Genomic DNA, 10,198 nt, shown 5'->3' on the forward strand with positions numbered 1-10,198 from the left:
GAAACTGATCTTGAATCTGACAGTTATTTCCCGAATGCTTATGCGGCGATCTTCTGTGATTACAGCCTCAACTTTGTTGACTATGGCCGACTGTGGTCGCTCGGGAATAGGAGCCATTTCCACCGATGCCCGACCACATTAGAGTTCCCTATGCAAGTGCTATATGAGTCCTCATAGGATGGAGAAACTGGGTCATAGACTTCCATAATCTCCTGGGAAATTTGTTGGGTTGTGTTGTCTTTCATGAAGAAGAACCTGATAACTAGTCTGCACTCCACCGACTTCATCCTCACACCTTACTACACTGTAACAACCGTCAAACAACAACAGTTTGTACTTCATGTCTACAACTCGCAGTGTCACACATAAAATTGGTATATTTACGTTATTAAGAATCATTTTTTATAAACGAGAATAACATCAATACTCTATTTCAGGTTTAATTTATTTGACGATGTAAAAAAAACACCCAGATTCTTACCCTTTAGTAAAAAAAAAAAAACCCTCGATCAATGGTCTGTTTGGCCACAGGGGAAAAACTAGGGTTCCATTTTCTAAGCGCGTTTGCTCACACAGGGATAACATCGGCTGCGATCCCTACCTCGGTATCGTGTGCACCAAGAAACCACGGGGCTAAATGGGACAGGCGCACATGTAGCCCCATACGACAAATTTCCTGGAAGGACCTTCCGATGGTGGGTATGCATCCGGAGCTCCCCTCGACACAAGAAGAGTCGGACCCAGCCTCCTTCGCCTCGGTCACTGAAAAAAAGGACACCAGTAGAGAGGCAGCACTTCGTTCCTACGCGTCAGCAAAAATTCAATGCGACTGGTGTTATGTTACATCCGGTGTAGCGGTGTACGAGCGATTTTATTGTTGAGTCAGCAGAACGTGTCTGATCACGTTGAAGGCATCGGAAGCGGTGGGGGAGGGGGGTCAATGGATTTGTCACGTTGTTTCTTGATGTATGCTAATCTAACACGTGCGTATGTTTGTGTGTGTGTGGAGGAAATGCGCGCGCAACCATTGCGTATGATTCAAAGACATGAAGAAATGATTTAAAGATGGCGCCGAAGGTGCTTTACCCCGAAAACTTAGCGGCTAAGGTTATTGCTCTGTAAAACAAGAGGCATCGAGGGTTCGATTCCTGGTAGAGTCAATATTGATTGATTGATAGATTGAGTTAGTTTTTTTAAGTCCGTTTTATGCACGGCAAAACTAATCAGGATTGGAGCTACAGTTGAAAAGTGGTGATTCGGACCACTATGTGCCTCCACCGAGTATCGAACCTGGGACCCGTTGATTACAAGGCGACGATGTCAATATTGAATGGTCTCGATTAGCCTGTGTGTAAATAAAGGCAACAAAATGGTTGAGTTAGAAAATCGAGTTGGGTTAGTGGTTAATGTTGTCACCTGGCAATGAAGAGGTCGCGGGTTCGATTCTCTAGGTAGTTAAATTAGGCCAATTGTTTAGTCCCGCCATTATAGGTCCCCGATTAGTCCATCTGTGCATAAATAGTGTTTGAATAAAATCAATATGGCGGTCTTTTGTTAGTGGTTATTGTTGTCGCCTGGTAATGAAGAGGTCGCGGGTTCGATTTTCTAGGTAGTTAAATGAGGCCAATTGTTTTGTCCCGCCATTATAGGTCCCGATTAGTCCATCTGTGCATAAATAGTATTTGAATAAAATCAATATGGCGGCCGCGTTTTGTGTTTAGCGGCGGCGGCGGCGATCGGGCGCGGGGGGTGTTTTTTATTCCGCGAGATGTTTTAACCAAGTGGTTGAGGGTTCGATTCCCAATGTTGGTGAAAATTGGATATTCAATTGTATTTGTTTAAAAGTTCCGGTTAGTTTTTTGTGCACAAAGAGAAAATGAACTAATTGGAAATAGGATGTTTATGCTGTAATGAAAAGGTCCCCGGGTTCGATTCACAATGTCAAATTGGCTGATAATGATGTTGTTTTTAAAATAAAAAACAAAAGAAGTGTGAATAAATTAGAATCTGTTGTTTTGCCGTGTGGGGCCCGAGTAACGATTATTTTAAATGCATAAAGAGTAGGTAAAATAAGCAAGATGGCCGTCACTATTGTTTTGTGATCAAAGAGGAGTCACAGGTTCGATTCAATCAAAGGAGGCAACATTCTATGTTTCAATTCCATGTAAAAGTCTAAAGTTATGTTTCGATTAACCTCAATGCATAAAGAGGAATTAAACAAAAACAAGCAAAATGGCGACAGATGTGATAAAAGAAAAATTGAATTAGTTTTTTTATAGTGACAAGAAAAAATAGCGAATCACTGTTAGAAATAGAATGAAAATAAAGATACTTGCCTTTGCGTGTCCAGCGCTGTGCAGAAAAGCTCTCATGCTTTATCTCCGACAAGTCCACAATACACAATTTTTTTTTATTGTATAGTTAATTATTAATGTTGTTATTAACACAGATTCTTACCAGTGTGAAGAAAAGTTCTCATGCTTTATCTCCGACAAGTCCACAATACACACTTTTTCATTATATAGTTAATTATTAATGTTGTTATTAACACCGATTTTTACCAGTGTGAAGAAAAGCTCTCATGCTTTATCTCCGACAAGTCCACAATATAAATTTTTTCATTATATAGTTAATTATTAATGTTGTTATTAACGATTGTTACCAGTAAAAATATAAACCATGAGGATTTTTAAAGGGGTGATAAATGAAAAAAAAGCCAAGACATATATTTTATCCCTGTTTATTACCAATATTTACAAAATTCAAAAGAGCCGCGCACACACACACACATACATATGTAAAATGTTTATATTGTGTCACCAGTTTATCAGCATGTTATTTAACAAGTTTTTATTCTTCAAGTTTGTTCACTCACACACATAAGGAATTGTGTCACTATCATATCCATTTTCTGCTGCAACCACTGAATTAAAATGTTTCACTATTTTTTCCACAAGCATGTTCTCGCAAAAAAGAAACACTTCTTTGGAAAGTCTTTTTCCGTCGATGTTTTGTATAGACAAAGGCTCAGGTTTTGTACATCCATGTAGATGGGAAAGCACAAACTTCTCCTTATTACATGCATGGACAGGGGAAATATCTGTGCAACCGAAACATTGTTCGCGAAGGTCGAGAATGCAAGATTCCACACAGTTTCCAAAATATGATTTCAGATACGGCGACACTGTTTCACACATAACTTTCGCATGCTCGATGCACACAAATATCTTCATAAAGTTCCGCCACGAACTTACTGCGATGAACACTATCTCCAGGGAACCGTAAGCTGGTTTTTTCCTTATAATGATCTGACGACGATTGTACAGTGTGGTTATCAGCAATTCATGTTGCTCACTTAGTGGGTAGGAAACACGAGGCTGCTCACCTGGAATAGCGATGTAATTGTCGATTGCTGGAAACAATTCCTGAAGAGCGTGCCACTCCTGCAACTGTAGTTCAACACCGGCCGCCCCGCTTCTGTGTAGCCTGACCACAGGTTGGAAATCCAGATGAGAGGAAAGTCCGATTGAGATAACCTTTGTTTTCGAAGCATTCAAATAGTAGACGTGATCAAATAATATCGACTGGCGTATAAGACTAGTTACTTGTTTTTGTTCTTCAGGTAAATGCTGATCGCTCTCTTTCTGAAGAACCCCCTTGAAATTAGTGTACGGTTGAAATCTTTTTTTCAGCGGCATCGAAATAGAGGATTCCATGACTAAGAACTGCGAGATACTGCATGTCGCAGCGTGCAGATATACATTTGAAGAAATGCGTGGGTGTGTTTTTGAGACGCATGCGCGCGTAGCAAACCAAGCATGTGCTGGACAAAAAAGGTGGAGGGGGCGGGGCGTTACAAAGATCAATGGTGAGAGAAAAATCAGCAGAATATCATAAACGTCATATTGAGGAAATATTGGATAACAAATATTAATTAATTTAATTAAAGCATCAACCGCATTGTCGATCTGAAATTAGGTTTATAGACAGGGGGCAAAATGGAAAATATCGACGATGTTCTAGTATTGGATTGTTTCTGTATTTCCATCGGTATAATCCTCCACCACATTTGAAGCATACTGTTTTATCCTCTTTTTGAATGTAAAATAATCCTGCTTCGGACAGAGCTTCTACAAACGGGAATTCTTTTGATTGCCAGTTTCTGAAAGAGGACAATCTAGCATTGAAAGATCCCATCTCTGGATATTGCGTCATTGTTCTGTAAAGACACAAAACAAGATAAAGATTATAAGTAAGCTGTTGTAAACTGTAACGCTACAAAATTATTAATATACTATTAGGACTATATGTAACTTGTATAAAATTTCAAACAGTATTTACTGTCAATATTTTCTAGTATTCGTACCGAGTATTATAAATTTAATTTACGAGTCAGCAAATAAGTTGTTATAATATTGTCGTTTTTTATCGGTACTGGGAATAAAATTTGAAATTTATGCATGGGTTTACCAGAGGCTCTATGGAATAAATACAGAAAACAGTAATGCCCACAGTACACAGACCCGTAACTTTGTATCTGATGAGTGTTGTAAGTATAGAATTTAGAGTTACTTTCCAAAAATCGCAAATGGTTATGCACATGTGGAGGTTTTCCGTAACTATCAAAAAATTCCCCCCGGGAGTTACTGTCTATGTAAATTGCTACCCAGTGCTTCCCGGGGCTATCTTTAGGGTCTGTATTTACAATCAACGCTGCTGGTAGTTCCACATGTACAGGTAATTCATTAGCTGCGAAAACCCCAACATGATGATTGTCAAAGGCTCTATTTGATATTAACCCGTGAAGCAAATTTAAAGTCGACAGCATTGCTGGACACTAAATAGTAATATTGTGCAACTCACCTTGTTATACAATTAATCCAGATGAATAACTCTTTGATTATTAATTTCCATGAGAGCGTCAAATTCAGAGTAGATAACACAAGTCACAGTAGATTCCAAAGCCGATTTGAAGTGGACTTCCAAGCTAACAGCCCCTTGCCGTTGAAGACTGCAGTGGGATATGGCACTTGCAGCTGCGTCTGGTGTTATATCGAAAACAAGTAATGCGTATCCCTGGGGGTATTCCTCACGCGATATATTGTTTCCTTCATCCATATAGTGTATCCCTGTTCCAGAGAATAAAGTGTGATATGCTGTTATGTACTTGTTGTTTTCAAAGTCTGGTTGAAAAGGTTTGCCGGGAATTTGGACTCCATCAACATATAAAGTAAAGAAGTTGTAATTGAAATGTTGAAAATTGAATGGGTTTGTAGACAGAGTGCCGTTGAATGCATCGTTGGTAACAAACCCCACAACTAATCGTTTCGGAAGACGTCCAAGTATCACATTGTCAATTGTTTTTGAAACAATATCTTTTGGAATAGTTACAGCTTTAAGTTGTACTCTTGTTAGAGGGTATTTTGCTGTATGTTTTTGCAGTATGCGATTGTGATTAAGTTTGATGGATGAACTGACCGATACTTTTCTCACATATAGTGTAGCATCCAGAATTTCCAATTTGCCTTCACTGTCATCTACTCCCATCAAGCAGAAAGTGTTTTTCGAAGGAATCAGTTTTATTCGCATTTCCACTCCATTGATCAAAAATTTCTCTTGATTGAAAATATCAGAATGCAAGTAACCAAACATATCAAATGTTTTACTCTGTTTTGTTAGTTGGTTACGTTTTGTAAAGCCTTTGTTGTCTTCCGAAACGTTATCAAAAGCGCCTGCTGTATCCTTGTACCACAATGCACTTTGGAGATGAGATGATTTTGCAGATATGTCATAGTTCAGTGCTTTTTCAAAATAAGACCTGTATGGGTGCATGTGAGATGGAAACGAGATGAGTTTGTTATTTAAGTAGATTTGTACTTCGCTGAACATTGCATTGAGAAAATCATTGACAGGCCCAATTGTTTTATCTGTGGGTAGCAATAACTGACCATTCGCTTTTACAATTCTGGCATCTATATTCAACATTGTGTGTGCTAAATCCATATAATCATCACCATGTCCAGGTATTACAAACTCGGTGGGAGCATTATCTGCCAGAGAACTAACAGGTTTGTATCCGATGGTGTGGTGTTCTAAGATGCTTGTCTGAGTAGGTTTTACCGAGAAAATATCCAATTCACTTTTAAAACACTCACATGATTTCTCCCTAATTAGCGCCATATCTAATCAAAAATATCTGATGTTATTTGAATTTTTTTACGGTTGCGTTTGGTTGTTTTCTTGGTGTTTGTATTGGCACTGGATCTCTTCTTTCTCTGAGCGGTCCTTCCAGTTCGCTGTCCCGAAGCAGAGTGATTCCTTTTGAAATGTTTATGCCCCTGATAACCTGAACCAATCATTTCCTTTAGCTTTGTTTCAGCTTTTCTTTTAAGATTTGATCTGGCATCCGAAATTCTGGATTGTAGTGACTGTTTTAGGGGTGTTTTGTCTACAACATCACCTAACACATTTACCCCTGTTTTTAACATTTCTCTCCCTACAGCTTTCGCTCCTTTCTTGATAAGAGGCAAAGCTGACCGAAAAAGTCCTCCAAGAAAACTTCCAATGCCATGTCCTTTTTGATAGGCAGCACCGTAATATATGTTACCCACACCAGATCCAGCTTGTTGATGGTAGTATTGAAAATATGGGTCATTCATAATCACAGCTTTTCACCACAACATCTAAAATGAAGTTTCAAACACACTAGTCCGAAGGAGAATGGGATGTGTGCGCCAGTGCTGTCCCTTAAGTCAATTTCTATTTGTTCGAAATTATGTTTCTGCACTGGGATGTAATGTGGTGAATCGAAAATTTGCACACCATCACTTCCAAAATTATGTTCCATAGGATTAATGTTTATAATACGTAATAGAGGGGCGATAGCATCCCCCACCATATGTGATTCCACAATATCTGTGTAAATATACATCTGGGAAGGAATCTCTCTCACAACATTTGGAGGCGAGCGTCCAATTTTTACTTCTGATAGATCATCGGTCGGTTTAAAACCTAATATCCGTGCCAGTTGAGGTGACAATTGTACATTTATGTTTCTCTGCTTGGTAGATATATCAACAGTCACATGTTTGTACGCAGGATGATTTCGGAGACTAAAATTTAATGTTTCAGAATATTTATTGATTTCTGCAACAATGCTGTTTATAGATGCGTAATAGCCTTCGGATATTCGAAGTTCGTTCCATTTGACATCATCCATAGATTTATATTGAATATAGTTGTTAAATCTTGTAATGTTTAGTATTGAATAAGGATAATGCACTTCTACCAATGCCATCTCCCATTTGTTGGTGTCCAACTCCACACGGTTCTGAAGCTTTGTGGTGTAATTAGTTAGAGTATTACTTGGGATATATTTCATGGAACTGTTACTAGGCAAAGTAATGTAGAAAGCGTTTGCTTTTCTCATGATGTGTTATAAAGGTTATTTGTACCACTGATGAGAATATCTACAAAAATGTATGCCTCTCTCTCTCTCTCTTTTTTTGACTCCAAAAACGATGCGCTAATCCAACTGTCAAATAATCTGGAGTAACCTTTCCAATGAACTAACAACTTTTTACTGGCTCCTTTACCTTTGGTCGCAAGGATTTTATCAATTTCATGCATATCCGGTAAGCGGACCAGTTGCAACTCTTCCGTATAAAATGTTCCATCGATTTTATGTCCTTGTAGATCTTTTAATTCATACACTTGAGGATTTCTTTTCAAAATACGTTCCACCACAAATATTTCTCTTGTCCAATTTCCCATGTAACCTTTGTCAAAGCGTTTTTTGGTTTTTGTTATTCTCACTGTATCTACTATTTTGAATGGCATCTTCAATGACAATAGTGGAGATGAATCAGTTTTGAGTTTTTTGTCATACATATTGTGCCATACTTTCAAAACCTTCCCAGGAGTAACATCTGCTGGTGCCATTTTAATACTCGAGTGAATTTTATGATTATAAGCTTTCAAAAGCTTTGGGAGTACATTAACATAGCAGCTGGTTCTTTGCTTAGTAAAATACTTCCACATGCGTTTTTTTAAAGTTCTGTTGAATCTTTCAACAATACTAGCTTTAATATCAGGATTCTTTGTTGTAAAATAAATTACATTTTGTTTTTTGAGATATTCCTGCACAATACTGTTGGTAAACTCACGCCCTTTGTCAGTTTGTAATTTCAAAGGTTTTCTTTTGCTTTGTTTGAAAATTTGCTGGAAAGCCTTTTTTATACATACACCAGTTTTATTTTTTACAGGGACAGCCCAAGCATGCCTACTAAAAAATATCGATAACTGTGAGTATATAACTGTACCCTTTGTTGTGATTCCGCAAACTCTGCATGTCATTCAAGTCAGCCTGCCATTGGTCATCAATATTATGCACAAAATAAAAGTTTCTCGGAAATCGACGCTTTACAGGTCTATGCAAAGTGTATGCAGTTTGCTTTGTCAACCAATATTTGATTGTTGACAATGGTATGGATTTTTTTTACAGCTTTCCATAGTGTTGAAGCTGTAGAATAGGATGCTGGATGAGATGGATTGTACCAGATATTCTCTAATATTTTTTCGCTCATGGTTTGTATCTTGACCAAACTGGAACAGTACGTTTACGTTTGTGCCCTGGAAATGATGATACAAAAGAAATTGGTTCTTTTTCTTCTTCTTCTTCTTCTGCTTCTGTTAATTCTTGTGCCTCTTCTTGGTTAGCTCCGGACAGCGGAATATGGCGTCCGGGGTTGCCAAAAATAATCTGTTGAATAAACTCATGTCTCCGGGGGTTTCCAATATATTCTTGAGGAATATTAGATAACGCCAGAGCTCTATTGAACAGTTGCCACCGAACAGGATTGCTTGTTTTTCGTGGTAGAATTATATCCGATACTAGATCGACAATATTTGAGCCTTCAATTTTATTATTGTTAATAAAAACTGCCCCATATTTATCCCAATCAATATTACTATTATGTAAAAGACGTTCATACAACAGTTCGGCTTTTCTACGATACATGCTAGGTGTAGCAGCTAGAATTTCTTCTTTCATATCAGTCAACTTCTCAGTAGATTCTGTAATCGGTAGCGACACAGGTTCTCTTTGTTTTCGAGTAATAGACAGAAACTTTTGGAGCACAATGCTGTAACGATTCCATTTTTCATCATCCGAAAGACCTTTGAGATTCAAAATTACTTGCATATCCTGATCCAATTGCGATAAGGATGTAGACGGTGCAGACACAACAGGATGTCTTATGTTATCCATAAATTCTTGAGGTATTATAACCATTTTTTGGCATGCTCCATGTTCAGATTTTTTTTCACTTAAATAAACTTGATAACACACCTCCTATTAAAGGGGCTAATAACGCAGGTAGAAATCCTCCGTGTTGCACTAGTATCTGTTTCTTCTGCTTTGTAGAGTGTCCTTTGGCAGAGAGATTACGTATCACCTTTTTGTACCGGCTCAATCTTGTTTTCTGAGGTGTTGAAAGAGGAACATTCCCTTTTAGAACATTGTAACAACACTCACAGATTGAATTAACTAAGGAAGAATCAGCAGCTTGTAATATCGCTGTGCGAAGAGCTGGTTTAGCATCCGACAAAACTTGGAGCACTTTAGCGTGTTTCACTCTTGGAGCCATGATGACAGAATAAACGACTAGTGATTATGCTTGCTTTTTTTTGTAGGAATATATACATAATTGATATCATCGTCGGGAAATATCCGCGACCGAAAACGTACTTCTTCCGGAGTGTTCTGCTTCAGATCAAACAGCAAATATCCATGGGGTTCAGCGGTGGCATTGTAATATGCATCTTTTATAAAATTTGGATTCTCCGGGTATACTTGTCTAGATAAATAATTAATTTGGGCTCTGTCTCTTGGATTTTTGAAGCATACAATATAATGACTATTTAAAGATATATCTCTATTCCCTTTTCCCTGATGGAATAGATTTTGAGTGATAAAGAAAAGACTAATATCACGATGATGACACCCTTTTGTGAATAAATCTGTGACTCTTTGATCGCATTCCCTCATCTGATCATCGATAATAATAAGATGAGGTCCAGAATTTGGCACAAATTGGTCAATATTAGGCATTCCTTCCCGAAATTGTACAAAACCAGGGGAATCATTGTATGCAGATTGCCATTCCCCGTAGCACACCAAAATATTGTTGAATTTTAC

At 38.0% G+C, this 10,198-nt stretch overlaps 1 protein-coding gene across 1 annotated transcript in view; it reads right to left on the reverse strand.

Moving 5' to 3' along the window:
- Positions 1-568: 568 nt before the first annotated feature.
- Rsod (superoxide dismutase family protein Rsod) overlaps positions 569-10,198 on the reverse strand; it is a 45,291-nt gene continuing 35,661 nt past the window's right edge. Inside the window, exon 5 of the mRNA XM_083141150.1 lies at positions 569-762. Coding sequence (XP_082997276.1) covers positions 569-762 — 194 coding nt within the window. The remainder of the gene's footprint in view (positions 763-10,198) is intronic.

Source organism: Lepisma saccharinum, chromosome 19, assembly GCF_977018435.1.
Source record: "Lepisma saccharinum chromosome 19, izLepSacc3.1, whole genome shotgun sequence".
Taxonomy (NCBI): domain Eukaryota; kingdom Metazoa; phylum Arthropoda; class Insecta; order Zygentoma; family Lepismatidae; genus Lepisma; species Lepisma saccharinum.